The 20,969-nt window shown below is 46.1% G+C and overlaps 1 protein-coding gene across 7 annotated transcripts in view; it reads right to left on the bottom strand.

Moving 5' to 3' along the window:
- The window catches only part of LOC125467654 (disintegrin and metalloproteinase domain-containing protein 12-like), a 243,940-nt gene that overhangs the window by 75,342 nt on the left and 147,629 nt on the right, over window positions 1-20,969 (bottom strand). For 6 of the 7 annotated variants that reach the window (XM_059650847.1, XM_059650852.1, XM_059650849.1 and 3 more), the window contains 2 exons: window positions 12,796-12,873; window positions 9,247-9,361 (listed from right to left, as the gene is read on the bottom strand). In XM_059650847.1, coding sequence (XP_059506830.1) covers window positions 9,247-9,361; window positions 12,796-12,873 — 193 coding nt within the window. The remainder of the gene's footprint in view (window positions 1-9,246; window positions 9,362-12,795; window positions 12,874-20,969) is intronic. The other variant, XM_059650854.1, reaches the window with a different exon arrangement.

The following is a 20,969-nucleotide window of genomic DNA, read 5'->3' on the forward strand; positions in this document are numbered from 1 at the left end:
CATTTCAGCGGTCAAGGACATTTGGCCTCAGATCTTTGGGTAAATGTCCCTCAAGGCAGACTTCAGGATACTCAACAACGCAGTGTCGCTGAGCTTTATGACCAAGTTGGGCACCCATGAGGGCAACTTAAACAGGATATTGGGTTCATGACACAAACACAGACAGACACACACAACACAACCACATGTGCACACACACACACACCCACACACACTCTAGAACTGTCTTGTGATTTCAACTGGGGCCAGGGACCTGGAGCATAAGAGGCTGAGGGGTGACTTTCTACAGATTTATAAAATCATGAGCGGTATTGATAAGGTAAAGAACCAAGGTCTTTTCCCTGAAGTGGGGGTGTCCAAAACTCGATGGCATAGGGTTAACGGGAGGGGTAAGATTTACAAGTTACCTAAGGGGCAGCCTTTTCATGCAGAAGGTGGTGAGTGTAATGGATGAGCAGCCAGAGGAAATGGTAGAGGCTGACAATTACGACTTTTTAAAAGCATCTGGATCGGTATGTGAATATGAAGGGTTTAGTGGGATATAGGCGGAATGCTGTCAGATGGGACTAGATTAATTTAAGATTTCTGGTCAGAATGGACGAGTTGGATCAAAGGGTCTGTTTCCATTGGTGGGGCTGGGGTAAGGTAGGTGGGGTGGTGATAGGTGGATACAAGTTGGGGCTAGATGGATTGGTTAGTGGGAAGCGTGGGGCAGACAGGTGGGGAAGAAGGTAGGCAGGTTGGGTCAGGTCAAGGAGACAGGGATGAGAGTGAGGGTTGGATGGGAATGAAGCCTGGGTTGGGGAAATTTTAAAACTGGTGAGTTCCATGTTCAGGCCAGTAGGCTGTAGGCTCCAGAGGCAGAATATGAGGTGTTGCTCTTCTAGTTTGCGCCTAGTGTCATTGTGACACTGGAGGAGGCCTGGCTTGAACATGTCACCCAGGGAGTTGGAAGGCAAGTTAAAATGGTTGGCGATTGGAAGGTGTTGTCATTTGTCACAAACAGAGCACAGATGCTCTACGAAACGGTCTCCGAGTCTACACTTGGTCTTACCGATGTAGAGGAGGCCACATTGGGATCAACGGATACAATAGACCAGGTTGAAGGATGCACAGGTGAACGAACTCCTGATGGATTTGGAAAGTTTGCTTTGGGCATTGGAAGGAGGTGACAGGGGACAAGTAGGGCAGGTGTAGCACTTCCTGCAGTTGCAGGGAATTGTGTCATGGGTGGTGGCGTTAGCAAGGAGTGTGGGGTAGATGAGAGGGGTTGCAGAGAGACCAGTCATTCAAAAGGCAGATAGATTTGGGGAAAGAAATATCTCTTTGGTTGTAGGGTCAGATTGCAGACCGCGGAGAGTGATACAGTGCATGCAGAGATAAGGAACTGGGGGATTCTTTCTTTACTTTTATTGGCGGGGAGTTTGAGACCATAAGTGCAGGAAATGCAACAGATGTGATTGAGGGCATTTTTGATCACTGGTTTGGTGGGGGTGACGGCGGGGGGAGCGTGGAAGTGAGGTTGTGGTCCTTGAAATAGGAGGACATCTGGGATGTCCAGGAGTGGAATGCTCCACCTTGGGAGCAGATGCAGCAGAGGCAGAGGAATTGGGAGTATGGGATCACATACTTCTCGGACAGTGGGTGAGAGGAGGAATAGCCCAGGTAGTTATGGCAGTTGGTGGGCTTGAAATTGATGTTTGTGTTGAGGTGGTTACCAAAGGTGGAGACCGTGAGGTCCAGGAAGGGAAGTATTGGAGATGGTGCAGATGAATTTGAGGTTGGGGCAAAAGGTGTTGATCCAGTTGATGAACTGTTCAAGCTCCTTGTGCGAGCACGAGGCAGCGTCAATACAGACATCGATATGGCAGAGGAAGAGGTTGATGATAGTGTCAGTGTTACAGCAGAAAACTGGCTGTTCCAAATATCCTACGAAGACACCAGGCATAGCTTGGGGCCCATTCAGGTGCCCATGGCCACTTCCTTAATCTGTAGGAAGTAGGAGCAGTTGAAGGAGAAGTTGTTACGGGTAAGGCCAAGATGAGTTAAGCGGATGATGGTGTCAATGGAGGAGGACTGTTTGGGCCTATGAGAGACGAAGAAGCAGAGGGCTTTTAAGCCATCCACATGGGAGATACGGGTGTACAGAGGCTGGGGGTCCACTGTGAAGATGAGGTGTTGGGCACCAGGGAATTGGAAGTCTTAGAGGTGGTGGAGGGTGTGGGTGATGTCCTGGGCATAGATGAAGAGTTCCTGGACCCAGGGGGGAGAAAACAGAGTCAAGGTGAGCAGAGATGGGTTCAGTGGGGCAGAAGCAGGTAGAGACAATGTATCTGCTGCAGCAGATAGGTTTGTGGATTTTGGGAAGGAAATAGAAACAGGCGGTGCAGGTTTGGGGAATATTGAGGTTACAGGCTGTAGATGGGAGGTCACCTGACGTGATGACGTTATAAATGGTCTGAGAGATGATGGTTTGGTGATCAGGGGTGGGGTCATGATCGAGGGGTGGTTGGAGGAGGTGTCAGAGAGTTGGCGCCTGGCCTCAGCAGGTCTGGCAGCATCTGCGAAGATAAAATCAGAGTTGACACTTTGGGTCCGGTCACTCTTCCTCAGAACTGCTCGATGGAAAGGTTACCAGACCCAAAATGTTAAATGTGATTTTTCTCCACAGGTAGAGCAGGGTCAGGAATGGATGTTGCAGGTTCCAGGCTTTAAATCTTGCATTAAGGTTAGGGAAGGTGGTAAAAGAGGGGGAGGTGTGGCTTTGTTGGTCAAGGACAGTATAACGGTGGCTGAAAGAACCTTTGATGAGGACTTGTCTACTGAGGTGGTATAGGCTGAGGTTGCCGAGGAAGGTTTGTTGACTGAGTCAGTGTGCGTGGAAGTTAGGAACAGCAAGGGAGCAGTCACCTCACTGGGGGTTCTCTACAGACCCCCAAATAGCAGTAGGGAGATCGAAGAACTCATTGGCTGGCAGATTGTTGAAAAGTGCAAACATAGCAGGGTTGTCGTTATGGGTGACTTCAACTTTCCCAATATTGATTGGAACCTCCTTCGTGCAGATGGTTTGGATGGAGCCGTTTTTATTATCTTGGAATTCTCCAGCATCTTCAGTTCCCATTATCTCTGGCTTTGTGAGGGGCAGGTCAAGCCTTACAAATCTTATTGAGTTCTTTGAGGAAGTCACAAGACAGTTTGATGAGGGTCGAGCTGTGGATGTGGTGTACGTGGACTTCAGTAAGGCATTTGATAAGGTTCCCCATGGTAGGCTCATTCAGAAGGTCAGGAGGAATGGGATACAGGGGAACTTAGCTGCTTGGATACAGAATTGGCTGGCCAACAGAAGACAGCGAGTGGTAGTAGAAGGAAAATATTCTGCCTGGAAGTCAGTGGTGAGTGGGGTTCCACAGGGCTCTGTCCTTGGGCCTCTACTGTTTGTAATTTTTATTAATGACTTGGACGAGGGAATTGAAGGATGGGTCAGCAAGTTTGCAGACGACACAAAGGTCGGAGGTGTCGTTGACAGTATAGAGGGCTGTTGTAGGCTGCAGCGGGACATTGACAGGATGCAGAGATGGGCTGAGAGGTGGCAGATGGAGTTCAACCTGGATAAATGCGAGGTGATGCATTTTGGAAGGTCGAATTTGAAAGCTGAGTACAGGATTAAGGATAGGATTCTTGGCAGCGTGGAGGAACAGAGGGATCTTGGTGTGCAGATACATAGATCCCTTAAAATGGCCACCCAAGTGGACAGGGTTGTTAAGAAAGCATATGATGTTTTGGCTTTCATTAACAGGGGGATTGAGTTTAAGAGTCGTGAGATCTTGTTGCAGCTCTATAAAACTTTGGTTAGACCGCACTTGGAATACTGCGTCCAGTTCTGGGCGCCCTATTATAGGAAAGATGTGGATGCTTTGGAGAGGGTTCAGAGGAGGTTTACCAGGATGCTGCCTGGACTTATGAAGGGCTTATCTTATGAAGAGAGGTTGACTGAGCTCGGTCTCTTTTCATTGGAGAAAAGGAGGAGGAGAGGGGACCTAATTGAGGTATACAAGATAATGAGAGGCATAGATAGAGTTGATAGCCAGAGACTATTTCCCAGGGCAGAAATGGCTAGCACGAGGGGTCATAGTTTTAAGCTGGTTGGTGGAAAGTATAGAGGGGATGTCAGAGGCAGGTTCTTTACGCAGAGAGTTGTGAGAGCATGGAATGCGTTGCCAGCAGCAGTTGTGGAAGCAAGGTCATTGGGGTCATTTAAGAGACTGCTGGACATGCATATGGTCACAGAAATTTGAGGGTGCATACATGAGGATCAATGGTCGGCACAACATTGTGGGCTGAAGGGCCTGTTCTGTGCTGTACTGATCTATGTTCTATGTTCTATTTGATAAGGTTCCCCATGGCAGGCTCATTCAGAAAGTCAGGAGGTAAGGGGTACAGGGTGATTTGGCTGTCTGGATTCAGAATTCGTTGGCTGACAGAATGCAGACAGTTGTTGTAGATGGTAAGTATTCTGCCTGGAAGTCAGTGCTGAATGGCGTTCCACAGGGATCTGTTCTTGGGCCTCTTCTCTTTGTAGGTTTTATAAATGACTTGGATAAGGAGGTTGAGGGGTGGGTTAGTATGTTTGCTGATGACACAAAGGTTGGAGGTGCCGTTGATAGTATCGAGGGCTATTGCAGGCTTCAGCGAAACATTGACAGAATGCAGAGCTGGGTTGAGAAATGGCAGATGGAGTTCAACCTGGATAAATGCAAAGTGATGCATTTTGGAAGGTCGAACTTAAATGCTGAATATAGGATTAAAGGCAGGATTCTCGGCAGTGTGGAGGAACAGCGGAATCTTGGTGTTCAAGTGCATAGCTCCCTCAAAGTTGCAACCCAGGTGGATAAGGATGTTAAGAAAGTATACGGTGTTTTGGCTTTCATTGACAGGGGGATCGAGTTTAAGAGCTGCGAGGTTATGCTGCAGCTCTACAAAACCCTGGTGAGACCACACTTGGAACATTGTGTCCAGTTCTGGTCGCCCTGTTATAGGAAAGATGTGGAGGCTTTGGAGAGGGTGCAAAGGAGGTTTACCAGGATGCTGCCTGGACTGGAGGGCTTGTCTTACGAGGAGAGGTTGACTGAGCTCGGACTTTTCTCTTTGGAGAGAAGGAGGAAGAGAGGTGACCTGATCGAGGTGTACAAGGTAATGGGAGGCATGGATAGAATCGATAGCCAGAGACTTTTCCCCAGGGCAGGATTGACTGCCGCGAGGGGTCATAGTTTTAAGGTGTTAGGAGGAAGGTATAGAGGAGACGTTGGAGGGAGGTTCTTCACCCAGAGAGTTGTGAGCGCATGGAATAGTTTACCAGTGGTAGTCGTGGAAGTGGAGTCATTAGTGACATTTAAGAAACTGCTGGACATGCACATGGACAGCAGTGAATTGAGGGGAATGTAGGTTCGGTTATTTTATTTTTGGATTAGGATTATTCCAAGGCACAACATCGTGGACCGAAGGGCCTGTACTGTGCTGTACTTTTCTATGTTCTATCTTCTATGATGCCACCAGAGCTTTTCCAGCAACTTCAGTTTTTGTTCCTGATTTGCAGCATCCACATTTCTTTCAGTTTGTACCCATTTATCCCTACTCATTGACTTCTGTCAGTTTGCCAGTCTTCTATCCATGCCAGTAGGTTGCTCCTAACACCATTGGCTCCTAGATAATGAAATGTGAGACTGGATGAACACAGCAGGCCCAGCAGCATCTCAGGAGCACAAAAGCTGACGTTTCGGGCCTAGAACCTTCATCAGAGAGGGGGATAGGGTGGGGATTCTGGAATAAATAGGGAGACAGGGGGAGGCGGACCGAAGATGGAGAGAAAAGAAGATAGATGGAGAGGAGAGTATAGGTGGGGAGGTAGGGAGGGGATAAGTCAGTCCAGGGAAGACGGACAGGTCAAGGAGGTGGGATGAGGTTAGTAGGTACGAGATGGGGGTGCGGCTTGGGGTGGGAGGAAGGGATGGGTGAGAGGAAGAACAGGTTAGGGAGGCAGAGACAGGTTTGACTGGTTTTGGGATGCAGTGGGTGGAGGGGAAGAGCTGGGCTGGTTTTGGGATGCGGTAGGGGAAGGGGAGATTTTGAAGCTGGTGAAGTCCACATTGATACCATTGGGCTGCAGGGTTCCCAAGCGGAATATCAGTTGCTGTTCCTGCAACCTTCGGGTGGCATCATTGTGGCAGTGCAGGAGGCCCATGATGGACATGTCATCTAGAGAATGGGAGGGGGAGTGGAAATGGTTTGCGACTGGGAGGTGCAGTTGTTTGTTGCGAAATGAGCGGAGGTGTTCTGCAAAGCGGTCCCCAAGCCTCCGCTTGGTTTCCCCAATGTAGAGGCAGCCAAACCGGGTACAGTGGATGCAGTATAGCACATTGGCAGATGTGCAGGTGAACCTCTGCTTCATGTGGAAAGTCATCTTGGGGCCTGGGATGGGGGTGAGGGAGGAGGTGTGGGGGCAAGTGTGGCATTTCCTGCGGTTGCAGGGGAAGGTGCCGGGTGTGGTGGGGTTGGAGGGCAGTGTGGAGCGAACAAGGGAGTCACAGAGAGAGTGGTCTCTCCGGAAAGCAGACAGGGGTTCACCTGCACATCTGCCAATGTGGTATACTGCATCCACTGTACCCGGTTTGGCTTCCTCTACATTGGGGAAACCAAGCGGAGGCTTGGGGACCACTTTGCAGAACACCTCCGCTCGGTTCGCAATAAACAACTGCACCTCCCTGTCGCAAACCATTTCCACTCCCCCTCCCATTCTTCAGATGACATGTCCATCATGGGCCTCCTGCAGTGCTACAATGATGCCACCCGAAGGTTGCAGGAACAGCAACTCATATTCCGCCTGGGAACCCTGCAGCCATATGGTATCAATGTGGACTTCACCAGCTTCAAAATCTCCCCTTCCCCCACCGCATCCCTAAACCAGCCCAGTTCATCCCCTCCCCCCACTGCACCACACAACCAGCCCAGCTCTTCCCCTGCACCCACTGCATCCCAAAACCAGTCCAACCTGTCTCTGCTTCCCTAACCTGTTCTTCCTCTCACCCATCCCTTCCTCCCACCTCAAGCCGCACCCCCATCTACCTACTAACCTCATCCCACCTCCTTGACCTGTCCGTCTTCCCTGGACTGACCTATCCCCTTCCTACCTCCCCACCTACACTCTCTCCACCTATCTTCTTTTCTCTCCATCTTCGGTCCGCCTCCCCCTCTCTCCCTATTTATTCCAGTTCCCTCTCCCCATCCCCCTCTCTGATGAAGGGTCTAGGCCCGAAACATCAGCCTTTGTGCTCCTGAGATGCTGCTTGGCCTGCTGTGTTCATCCAGCCTCACACTTTGTTATCTTGGATTCTCCAGCATCTGCAGTTCCCATTATCACCATCGGCTCCTATCTTATTTTGCAGCCTCTTGTTTGGCACCTTGTTGAAGGCCATCAGGAAATCCAAATAGCTCGGGTCCACTGGCTGTCCTTTGTGTAATTTATTCCTTCAGAACTCTGGGACATAGTCTCTCTGGTCAAGGTAATTTATCCACCTTCAGACCTTTTCACCTCCCCAGCACCTTGTCCTATGTTGTGGTCATTGCACTCACCTCTGTCCCTGACTCTCTTGAAGTTCTGCTGTGCTGCTGGTGTTTTCCACACCGATACGGATGCAAAATACCAATTCAGTTCATCCACCATTTCCTTATTCCCCATAACTACTTCTGCAGCCTCATTTTCCAGAGGTCCAATGTCTACTTGAGCCTTTCTCTTACTTATTAGATATCTAAGAAAATTCTTGCAATTTTCTTTTATAATACCAGCTAGCTCAGTCTCATATTTCATTTTCTACCCCCTTATTGCTAACTTAGTTATCCCCTGTCAGTTATCAAAGGCTTCTCACTCTGGCAGCTTCCCACTAAACTCCACCATTGAGCTTCTCTGGCGCTCTGGAAATTCAGACTGAGGGGTCTGAAAATGGCTCGTTCTATGAGTAATATGAAGTACCTTGTCACAGAGCATTAAATTGTAAATCTGGACAAAGACAAAAGAACAAGAATTTTTCCACAAGAATGTGACTAAATCCTAAAAGAGGGAATCATGATTGTTTTAGATCACTGATGAGCCCTCTGATCCTTGAAATTCTTACTCCTTTTGGGAACATCCAGAGACTGACTTGTTTGAATGTGTCTCCAGTTCCTTCAGCACTAGGGACAATGAAAATTTCCTGGATCAAACCTAGCCCTCTTCGAAAGCGTGCCTTTCTCAAACCATCACTTAGCATCAAGTCCAACGGCAGCGAGGATATCCTGAAGGAGTGCACCTTGTGATACCAAAGTACAAGAGGCTGGCCAAGATGGGAGAGTAGCGAGGGGTTGCTTCCCCGTTTCTGGGGGAGGTTCTACAGCCTAGGGACAAACTAGAATTCAAATGACTCAGTGAGTCTCTCCTGAAGTCTGTACACAGAGCAGTATCAAATATTTTGCAGTGGGTAGGGAGTGGGCCAGAGTTTGTGATAGGCACATTAGTATCAACAACAAAGAGAGGGCAGCAACTGGGTTCTAATGGTCAGATTTTCAGGAGTTTGGCAGTAGATTGGTCCCAGCATCAAACATGAGTGAGGACGGAGAGAGGTAGAGAGACAAGAGACGTGAAGGAGGATGGACAGGGTCTATTAATAGCCCCCTCGATTGATTGTATTCTCTGGGGCTTGCTGGAGGCTTGGTGAAGCTGCAGAGACGGAGGCAACTGTTGTTCGATTCTTGTCCTAAAGATTCATTGTGAAATGATGTGGGCCACTCAAAGAAGCCTTTTTAAACACAAAGTTCACTGCTTCCTGCACATGCTCTGACTGAAAAACTCACAAAGTGGGAGCTGACTGTATTTGCCATGCTGTTGCTCTGTGCAATCAGGGTGTGCAGGGAAATGCCAACTGCCCACGAACCCTGCACAGACCCAAAGGAGCCATTTTCAAGGATCTCCCATGCCTGCTAATTCAAGCTGGTATTCTGTGTGAGCTCAGGCAGCCACCAGTGTACAGCCAATTGCTCCTATGTGTGAGGGTAAACGAAGGCGCAGATTTGTCATCCAGGAATCAAAGCTGATTGAAGCTGAACAGTGAAATGAAGAATGAGCAGAAAGTAGAGCCAGCTCAGTTGGAAGAGACGTGGAGAAAGACAGAGCAGGGACAAAATGCCAATGAGAAAGAGCACAGGAACCAAAATGATTACCTGGTGTGGTGTACTTCATGGGTCCACTGTCAATACTGCCACCAGAGCCTCTGACATTACAGAATGGAGGAGCCCAGCCCATATCACAGTGACAGTTCCCTTTACTGTTACAAACCTGAAACAAAACCCACAGTATTTACTATTTCTTAAGGATATCAACATAGGAACAAAAGTAGGCCATTCAGCCCATTGAGTCTGCTCCGGTATTCAATAAAATCTTGGCTGATCTGATTATTCACAAATTCATTTTCCTGCTTTTCCCCATAACCCTTGATTCCCCTTAATGATTAAAAAATCTTGTCTAAGTCAGCCTTTAATGTACTTAATAACCCATCCTCAATAGGTCACTGTGATAAAGAATTCTACAGATTTACTACTCTCTGACAGATGGAATTCCTCCTCATCTCTGTATTAAATGTGCGACCCATTATTCTCAGAAGGTTCCCCCGGTCCTGGATTCTCCCGCAAGGGGAAACAACCTCGCCACATCTCCCCTGTCAAGTCCCTGCTCTGTTTTGCATGTTTAATAAGGTCGACTCTCATTCTTCTAAATTCCCAACTTTCCAAATTTCAAGTCAAGGAGTGGATCAACGAACCTCGGTCTGGTCAAGGGGTAGCTCCTGGCCAGTACAATGACAGCTTTTCTGTATAAGTGTTGCTATACCACAGAGTGTCTACTCCTCATGTCCATAGTGAATTCAAACAGGATTCCTCACCTTTCTTTAATCAAGATGGGAATTGCAGTGTAACCAAAAACTAGATTCAAAACTTCCTCAGCAAAGTCCTGAGGAGTCTCCGCATTTTACCAAATGACTTTGCCTTTTGTCTGAAAGGGACCAGCAGATCCTGGGCATGTGAAGGTGGGAAAGCTGGAACTGCTCCTGGGCCGATTCAAAGTGCTTTTCACTCAAAAGAATTGCAAAATGTAATAAATGGACCCACTGTTATGGATGGGACACCGGGAAAAGAAGGAATCAATGAGATCGTGTTAATCCTCTGCACAGGTAAGATGTGCTGATATTTTCAAAAAAAGGATATTTCATTTCCTTCTTGTAATTTGTCATCTCACCCGACCTTCTGCCTTAATCAAAGGAATGTACCAGTTCTCTCGGCTTCAGGCATCTTCATCACCTCGGAAATATTTTGATGATTTAAAGAGGATCTTCCAACTGAGTTCTGCTATTTGATAACACAACCCCACGTTTTATTTGCTATTAAATTGAGTTTAGCGTTGGGAACTAATACAATGCTATCAACAAATATCCTGATACTGACACACCAATGTAGAAACATAGAAGATAGGAGCAGGATGAGGCCATTTAGCACCTCAAGGTTGCTCTGCCATTCTTCATGATCATGGTTGATCGTCCAACTCAATAGCCTAATCCTACTTTCTCCCCGTAACCTTAGATCCCATTCGACCCAAGTGCTATATCTCGTCACCTCTTGAATACATTCAATGTTTTGGCATCAACTACTTTCTGTGGTAATGAATTCCACAGGTTCACCACTCTTTGGGTGAAGAAATGTCTCCTCATCTCCGTCCTAAATAGTCTACCCCAAATCCTCATACTGTGTCGCTCACATCTACAGCAAGTGACTGGGAGAGCAATGTGAGTTAAAGATTGTGTCTCACGTTCGCAGTCCCATTCTACACTTACTGTGTTCATAATAATACTGTTTGAAGTAAAATATGGCAGAATGGGTCCAGATATCAAAAATACATCGAGTCCTCACAGGTAACTGGCACTTTACCTTCAGCTCTATGTTTTCTAAGTGATAAATACTGCTCCCTGACAAGTAGAAGAGGTTACCTTCATATTGTGCCTTCAATGCAGGAAAACACTCAAGTTGTTTGGGAGATCGTAGGAACTGCCGATGCTGGAGAATCTGAGATAACACGATGTGAAGCTGGAGAACACACCAGGCCAAGCAGCAGGGTCCCAACCCAAAACGTCAAACTTTCCTGTACCTCTGATGCTGCTTGGCCTGCTATGTTCATCCAGCTTCACACCATGTTAACTCAAGTTGCTTGCCTTTGTTTCTTTAATTCCTGGGCATTAGTTGATTATAGTGAGTTTTGAGAAGATTTGTAGCTCAGGTTGAGGTTCTGGATGTGAGTTTGCTCACTGAGCTGGAAGGTTAGTTTTCAGGCGTTTCGTCACCGTTTTAGGTAACATCATCAGTGAGCCTCCGACGAAGCGCTGGTGTTATGTCCCGCTTTCTATTTATCTGTTTAGGTTAACCTGAGGCAACATCCTGGTAAATCTCTGTTGCATCCCCTCCAGCACAATCACAAATTGATGCAGTGACTTGCTGGTAAGGACCTGAACCGATTGGATTTTGATTTGGGTGAAAGAAGAGATGATGGCTGATATCTGAAAAGGGAGTTTGGATTGATGCTTGGAATGGAAAGAAAGCTGCACAGCCCCAGTGACAGAACAAGGGGATGGCTGCTGTGTAGAGGGACAATGCCCTGGATTGATGGAACAGTCTCCTACTGTGCCATGTCAAGTTTTTGACTCGCTGATATTCCATTCTGAACTTTTGGATGCTTTGCCAATTTGGAACTTGATACAAATGGATATTTATGTTGTCTCAAATCTGTTTTCTTTTCCATTTGAGGCAGGAACTATGTTCAAACAGATCACAACAGCTTGGAAGGTACTGATTCCTTTGTGAGCTGCCCTGGATTGGTTTGCCATATGCCTGAACAGGACATTGATGAGGATACTTTTGGAATTCTGTGTTCAATTCTGGTCACCCTAGCATAGGAAGGATGTTGTGAAACTTGAAAGGGTTCAGAAAAGATTGTCAAGGGTGTTGCCAGGGTTGCAGCATTTAAGATATTAGGACAGACTTAATAGGCTGGGGCTATTTCTCTGGACCTTTGGGGGCTGAAGGGTGTTCTTATAGAGGCTTATAAAATTATAAGGAGCATGGATAGGGTGAATAGACAAGGTCATTTCCACAGGGTTGGGGAGTCCAAAGCTTGGCAGCATAGGTTTAAGGTGAAAGGGGCATGATTTAAAAGGGACCTGAGATTTAGCTGCCAGAGGAGGTGGTGGAGGCTGCAGCAATTACTACATTTGTGTCATCTGGATGGGTACATGAATAGAAAGAGTTTAGAGAGATTTGGGGCAAATGCTGGCAAATGTGACTAGATTAATTTAGGATATCTGGTCAGCATGGACAAGTTCAACCAAAGGGTCTGCCTGTTTGCTGATATTATCCCTTCAAGTTACTGATCCTTCTCCTCCTCAATTCCTCTGTCAAACACTGAATCAGTATGACCACTCAGCATCAAAGCTCCTCTTAATCTGATCTTGTTAAAATAAATCCATTTGCAGTTTCTGTGTAACTGACATTTCTCATGGCTAAGAACAGTCTTACATCATCTAGCCATCTTTGAGATGGTGCAGTGCTCAGAATCCAACAAAATACTCCGTTTGCAATCACCTCAATAACTGACAAAGATTGAGCACAATAACACGATCATCTTATGACATCCAGTCTGTCTGACTGAAAGCAGTGTGAATAATTCCATACCCCTCGGTAGTTGCAGGTCTCCTCGCAGTTTTGTATATTAAACAGATTCACATCCTGGCAGCTGCGATCAAAGCAGACCTGTCAAATGGCAAACACAATGTCAGTTGTCACAGTGTCACTGCCAATTAGGCTTCAACAATGAGCTTTAACGGTTTATGGCAAAATCGGTAACAAACGCTTCAGGGAAGGGAAAAGTTACCTGGGCATTTTACTTCAGGAGGGGGTGGGGGTGCATACCCTTCAGACCAGGTCATTCAATGTTGGTCTATGATCAGGGACAGAACAGCGTCACTGCAAGTGAGGCATATCTGGGCACCCAGAAGGCTCACATTGCAATTGTCCAACAGTTCCCAGGTTCCTGCAAGCTGTGTAGACTGTTTTTTGAAATGGGGAAAGGTTTTGGAAATCTGAAGTGCAAAGGGAATTGGCAGCCCTAGTTCAGAATTCTCTTAACGTAAACATGTAGGTTCAGTTGGCAGTTACAGAGACTAAGGCAATGTTAGCATTCATTTCAAGAGGGCTAGAATACGAGAGCAGAGATGTACTGCTGAGGCTGCATAAGGCTGTGGTCAGACTGCATTTGGAATATTGAGAGTGGTTTTGGGCCTCATATTGAAGGAAAGACATGTTGGCTTCGGAGGGGATCCAGCGGAGGGTTATAAGCATTTAAACGGATGGTGGGGGGGGGGGGGGGGGGGGGGGTGGTGGGATCTGATTGAAACTTACAGAATACTGAACATAGAGGAGCTGTTTTCATTAGTAGGAGAGACAACAACCCGAGGGCACAGTCTCAGGGTGAAAGGAACAAATCATTAGAGATAATGGGAACTGCAGATGCTGGAGAATCCGAGATAACAAAGTGTGGAGCTGGATGAACACAGTAGGCCAAGCAGCATCTTAGGAGCACAAAAAAATCATTGGAATTGACATGAGGAGGAATTTCTTCAGCCAGTGGGCAGTGAATCAATTCATGGCCTCTACATGCTTCTGCAGAAAAGACAGAAATAGATAGGTTCTTGATTGGTAAGGGGTTTAAGGGGCACAGGAGAAGGTAGCAGAAGCCACTCTTGCGAAGTGAAAGCAGACACAAAGTAATCAAGAGATAACAAGGTGTAGAGCTGGATGAACAAAGCAGGCCAAGCAGCATCAGAGGAGCAGGAAGGCTGAAGTTTCGGGCCTAGACCCTTCTTCAGTTAGCTTCTTTTCTTTCCTCTACTGCCCATTATAAGTAATCCTGTTAGCCTGTAATGGATCCACATTTCCTATAACCAAATGGTTCCTTTTTATGTACCTATAAAAGCTGTATTCTACAAACCCCCCAACCTTCAGGTTTACTTCAGGTCTTCTGGCAACTTTGTAGACCTTTAGTTTGAATCTTACACAATCCTGAAATTCACTTGTTGCCCGCAGTTGATTGACTGTTTCTGAGATTGTGCACCTTGAGGGAATGCACAGTTGCTGTAAGTTCTTTAAAGACTATCCATTGCCCATGTAGAGTCAGGCTTTTCAATGTATTTTCCAAACCACTTCAGCCAATGAGTGCCTCATGTTGTCAAACATCATGGACAATTCCATCATATTGTGGAACTCATCCGGAAAAGTTTTTTTTTCCACAAGATTGTTAATTATCCTTTTCTCAATCCAGAATACATGGTCTAAAACAGCCTGTCCTCCGGTTGGCACCTCAATGCAGTGCTCTAGAAATCCATGTTGAAAACAGCCCAGGAACTCATCCTCCTGAGCTTGTGCGCTCAAATCATTTTCCCAGTCTCCATGCAGATTGCAATCCCCCAGGATAACTGTGGTCCCCATGCTACATATTTTTTTCCATCTCCTGGTAAAGATCATGTGCCACACTCCCATTGCTATTCCTTGGCCTATATATAAGTGACTGCTGCCTGCTACTGTTTCTTAATTCCATGCAAAGGAGATTCAACACAGTTTTCCTGATCTGAGATTCTCCCTGAGCAATGGATTGAGCCCATCCTTAAGCATTAAATATTCAGTTGCCAGCCCTAGTCACCGTGGGTCAATTTTTCTGTGATGACAATTAGATCATGTCTCTCTATTTGTGGTTTTTGATTATTGGCCTTGTGAATACCATGTGCTTTCAGGTTGTTCGCTTTTAACTTTATACTTTGACATTATTTTACATCCAAAAACTTAGTTGATGCTCACCTCCACTTTGTCTAACTGCCAATTCTACTTCTCAATCTCCAGGTTCTTGCTTTACTTCCTTTTGACTTGGGCTCAACCTTAGGTTTCCAACCCTGACAGCATTGTCCAATTACCCTGTGAGGATATCGTTTCCAGTCTTGAAAAGGTGTAAGCTGTCCCAACTGGCCCAGAACATTTCCCACTGCTTTAGAAATCTAAGAGCCTCCCGCTTACACGTATTTCCAGTACTTTCTCAAATTGTCTCACTACTTCCACAGTACACAGAAGGGCAGGAACAGATCTTTGGCCCATGTCTGTGCCAACCATTCTAATCTAATCCCAGATAACAAAGTGTGGAGCTGGATGAACACAGCAGGTCAAGCAGCATCTCAGGAGCACAAAAGCTGACGTCTCGGGCCTAGACCCTTCTGCTTTTACATGGTCCGTATGCCTCTGTTCTCTGCCTGTTCATGACTTTTAAACATGGCTACTGTATTTGCTTCGACCATCTCCCCTGGTAGCGCATTCCAGGCACTTACCAACTTCTATGTAAAAAAAACTTGCCTTGAATATCTCCTTTAAACTGTCCCTCATTTTCCTCCTTTGAATTTGATATGTCCACAATGGGAAACAGACTCTGATGCCACCCACCCATACCTCAGAATTTTATATAATTCTAACAGGTTGGCCCCCACCCCCCTTAGCTTCTGACGCTTTGGTAAAAATAATTCAAGTTTGTCCAACTTCTCCTTATAGCTACTACACCCCAATCCAGGTAACATTGTGGTGAACTTTGTTTACACCCTCTCCAAAACCTCCACATCCTTCCTCTAGTGTGGTGACCAGAACTGCACACAATATTCCAAACGTGGCCTAACTAAAACTCGACACAGCTGGAACATGAATGCCAACTTTTATACTCAATGTCCCGAGCAATGAGGACAAACATGCTGTACATTTTCTTTACCATCTTATCCATTTGGGTTGCCAGTGACAAAGACCTATGTTCTTGGACCCCAAAATCCCTCGATACATCAATGCTCCTAAGGACCCTGCCATTTACTGTATACTTTCCTTTTGAAGTCCACCTCCCAAAATGCATCACCTCACACTTGTCTGAATTAAACTCCATCTGCCATTTCTCCACCCAATTTCCCAGCTGATCCACAACTTGCTGTATCTTTTGAAAACCTTCCCCACTATCCAAAGCTCCAACAATTTCTGTGTCATCTGCAAACTTACTAATCAGACCACTAACATTTTTATCCAAGTCTTTTATATATATTACAAAATAATAGAGATCCCAGCACGGACATTTGTGGAATACCACTGGTCACAGAGCCCTAATCAGAAAAACATCCATCCACAACTACCCTCTGTCTTCTCTGACCAAGCCAATTGTATTCCAACTTACCAATTCACTGTGGATCACATGTGGCTTCATCTAGCTTACCATGATGTATCTTATCAAATACTTTAGTAAAGGCCACGTAGAAAACATCTACTGCCCATCTTCGTCATTTCCTCCAGAAACTCAAATTTGTGAGATGAGACGCCCCCTGCATAAAGCCATGCTGGCTATCTCTAATAAGACTGTTCTTTTCCAAATGCAAAAGGTTCTATCTCTATGAATCTTTTCCAATAAGTTCCCTGCCACTGATATAGGGCTAACGAGCCTGTAATTTCCTGGATTATCCCTGTTGCCCTTCTTGAACAAGGAAAAACGTTATCTATTTTCCACTCATTTGGGATTTCATCTGTGGCTAAAGAGGATGCAAAAATCTTGATCAAGGCACCAGCTATCTCCTCCTATGTCTCTCTATGGAATATATCCCATCAGGCCTTGGGGACTTATTGACCTTGATGCTTTTCAAAACCCTAACACCAGCTCCTCCTCAATATCAACCGAGAATATCAGCAAACCCTTCCCTAATATTGCCATCAGTCTTGTCCTTCTCCTTCGTGAATACAGATGCAAAAGTACTCATTAAGGACCTCAGCCACTTCCTCTGGTTCCACACATAAATTCCCTCCTTTGTCAATTCCTTTTCCCTAGTTACCCTCTTGCTCCTTGCATAAGTATAAAATGCCTTGAGATTTTCCGTAATCTGACTGGCTATTTCATGGCCTTTTCAAGCCCTCCTCATTTCTTTATAAAGTTTTTTTTCTGCGTCTTTCATATTCTTCAAGGAGATTGTTTGATTTCTGTTTCCTAAACCTTGTATATGTTTCCTTTATCTTTTTAAAACTGAATTTTCAATTTCTCTTGTCATCCACGGATTCTGAACCTTTCCATCCTTAATTTTCATCCTCACAGGAACACAATCCTGAACTCTGACTTTTGAGAGACTTCTATATGTCACATGTGGATTTGGACTCAACACAGTCCTAGTCGAATTTCTCAAATTCCTGCTGAATACTATTGTAATTATCCTTCTCCCAATTTAGCACTTTCACCCAAACGCCAGTCTTATTTTTATCCATAACTATCTTAAAAATTACAGAGTCATGATCACGGTTCCCAAAATGTTTTCCTACTGGAACTTCAATCACCTGACCATGCTCACTCCACAACACAAGGTCTAAGATTCCCTTCCCTAGTTTTTTTTTATACTCATTCATGGAAAGAGGGTGTCACTGGCTAGGCCAGCATTTAGAACAAAGAACAAAGAAAATTACAGCACAGGAACAGGCCCTTCGGCCATTCAAGCCTGCGCCAATCCAGATCCTCTGTCTAAACCTGTCATCTATTTACCAAGGATCTGTATTCCTCTGTTTCCTGCCCATCCATGTATCTATGATAATGGGAACCACAGATGCTGGAGAATCCAAGATAACAAAGTGTGGAGCTGGATGAACACAGCATGCTAAGCAGCATCTCAGGAGCACAAAAACTGACGTTTCGGGCCGAAACCCTTCATCAGAGAGGTGCTCTCTGATGAAGGGTCTAGGCCCGAAACGTCAGCTTTTGTGCTCCTGAGATGCTGCTTGGCCTGCTGTGTTCATCCAGCTCCACACTTTGTTATCATCATCCACGTATCTGTCTAGTTACATCTTAAATGATGCTATTGTGCCCACCTCTACCACCTCTGCTGGCAACATGTTCCAGGCGCCCACCACCCTCTGAGTAAAGAACATTCCACACATATTTCCCTTAAGCTTTTCTCCTCTCACCTTGAAATTGTGACTCCGAGTAACTGAGTATCCCACTCTGGGAAAAAAGCTTCTTGCTACCACTCTGCTTATACCTCTCATGATTTTGTAGACCTCAATCAGGTCCTCCCCAACCTCTATCTTTCTAATGTAAATAATCCTAATCTATCCAAACTCTCTTCATAGCTAGTGCCCTCCATACCAGGCAACATCCTGGTGAACTTCCTCTGCAGACCCCACTTCAGGTTAAACATAGACAAGGAAACCTCCTGCAGATTACCACATACTGTCATTCATCAGCTGATGAATCAGTATTCCTCAATGTTGAACAACACCTAGAGGAAGCACTGAGGATAGCGACGGCACAAAATGTACTCTGGGTGGAAGATTTCAAAGAACAAAGAAACCTACAGCACAGGAACATGCCCTTCAGCCCTCCAAGCCTGCGCCAATCAACATCCTCTGTCTAACCTGTCATCTATTTTCTAACGGTCTGTGTCTATTTGCTCCCTGCCCATCCATGTCCCTGTCCAAATATATCTTACAAAGCACTAACGTGTCTGCGTCTACCACCTCCGCTGGCAACGTGTTCCAGGCACCCACCACCCTCTGTGTAAAGAACTTTCCATGCATATCTCCCTTAAACTTTCCTTCTCTCACTTTGAACTCATGACCCCTAGTAATTGAGTCCTCCACTCTGGCAAAAAGCTTTTTGCTATCCAAAAATTTCAATGTCTATCATCAATAGTGGCTCAGCAGCAGTGCTACTGATCGAGTTGGTTGGGTCCTAAGCGACATAGCTGCTAGACTGGCTCTGCAGCAGGTGGTGAGAGAACCACTAAGAGGGAAAAACATACTTGACCTCATCCTCACTAATCTGCCAGCCGCAGTTGCATCTGTCCAAGACAGTATCGGTAAGAGTGACCATCGCATAGTCCTTGTGGAGACAAAGTCCTGCCTTCACATTGAGAACAACCTCCATCGTGTTGTGTGGCACTGTCACCGTGTTCAATGGGACAGACTTCACACAGATCAAGACTGGGTATCCATGAGATGCTGCAGGCCATCACCAGCAACAGAATTGTTAACACAATCTGTAACCTCATGGCCCGGCATAGCCCCCACTCAACCATTACCATCTAGGCAGGGGATCAACCCTGGTTCAATGGACAGGGCAGGAGGGCATGCCAGGAGCAGTGCCAGGCATACCTGAAAATGAGGTATCAACCTGGTGAAGCCACCAAACAGAACTACTTGCACACCAAATAGTGCAAGCATCAAGTAATAGACATAGCTAAGCAATCCCACAACCAACAGATCAGATCTACCCTCTGCAGTCCTGCCACATCCAGTCATGAACGGTGGTGGACAATTAAACAACTCACTGGAGGAGAAGGCTCCACAAAGATCCACATCTTCAATGATGGAAAAGCCCAGCGCATCAGTGTAAAAGATGAGACTGAAACATTCACAGCAATCTTCAGACAGAAGTACCGAGTGAATGATCTATCTTGACCTCCTACAGTGGTCCCCAGCATTTCAGATACCAGTTTTCAGCCAATTCGATTCACTCCACGTGAAATCCAGAAACAGTTGGAGACACTGGATACTACAAAGGCTACAGACCCTGACAACATTCCGCCAGTAGTACTGAAGGCTTGTGCTCCAGAACTTGCTGCTCCCTTCACCAAGCTGTTCCAGTACAGTTACAACACTGGTATCAACCCGATAATGTGGAAAATTACCAGTGTATGTCCTGTGCACAAAAAGCAGGACAAATCCAACCCGGCCAATTACTGCCCCATCAGTCTCCTCTCGACCATCAGTAAAGTGATGGAAGGTGTCAGTAACAGTCCTATCAAGCAGCACCTGCTCAGCAATAACCTGCTCAGTGACGCCCAGTTTGGGTTCTGCCAGGGCCACTCAGCTCCTGATCTCATTACAGCCTTGGTTCAAACATGGACAAAAGAGCTGAATTCCAGAGGTGGGGTGAGAGTGACAGCTCTTGATATCTAAACTGCATTCGACTGAATGTGGCATCAAAGAGCCCTAGCAAAACTGGAATCAATGGTTATCATGGGCAAACTCTCCACTGCTTGGAGCCAAACCTGACATATAGGAAGACAGTTAGAACATAGAGCATAGAATATTACAGCACAGTACAGGCCCTTCGGCCCTCGATGTTGTGCCGACCTGTCATACCGATCTCAAGCCCATCTAACCTACACTATTCCACGTACATCCATATGCTTATCCAATGACGACTTAAATGTACCTAAAGTTGGCGAAGTTGTGGGTGTGGGAGGTCAATCATCTCTGTTCCAGGATATCTCGTCAGGAGTTCCTAAAGGTAGCATCCTCGGCCCAACCATCTTCAGCTGTTTCATCACTGGCCTTCCCTCCATCATAAGATCAGAGGTGGGGATGTACACGAATGATTGCACAATGTTCAGACACTGAAGCAGTCCATGTTCACATGCAATAATATCTGAACGATATCCAGTATTGGGCTGACAAGTGGCAAGTGACATTCATGCCACACAAATGCCAGGCTATGACCATCACCAATAAGAGATAATCTAACTACTGCCCATTGACATTCAATGGTGTTGCCATCACTGAATTCCCCACTTCAACTTCCTGGGGGTTACCATTGACCAGAAACTCAACTAGACTCCATGCATTAACACAGTGGCTATAAGAGCAGGTCAGAAGCTGGGGCCTGGCTTCTCAAAGCCTGTCCACCATCTACAAGGCACAAATCAGGTGTGTGATGGAATACACCCACTTTCCTGGATGAGTGCAGCCCCAACAACACTAGAAGCTTGACACTATCCAGGACAAAGCAGCCGGTTGATTGGCAC

This window comes from Stegostoma tigrinum, chromosome 1, assembly GCF_030684315.1.
Source record: "Stegostoma tigrinum isolate sSteTig4 chromosome 1, sSteTig4.hap1, whole genome shotgun sequence".
Classification (NCBI taxonomy): Eukaryota; Metazoa; Chordata; class Chondrichthyes; order Orectolobiformes; family Stegostomatidae; genus Stegostoma; species Stegostoma tigrinum.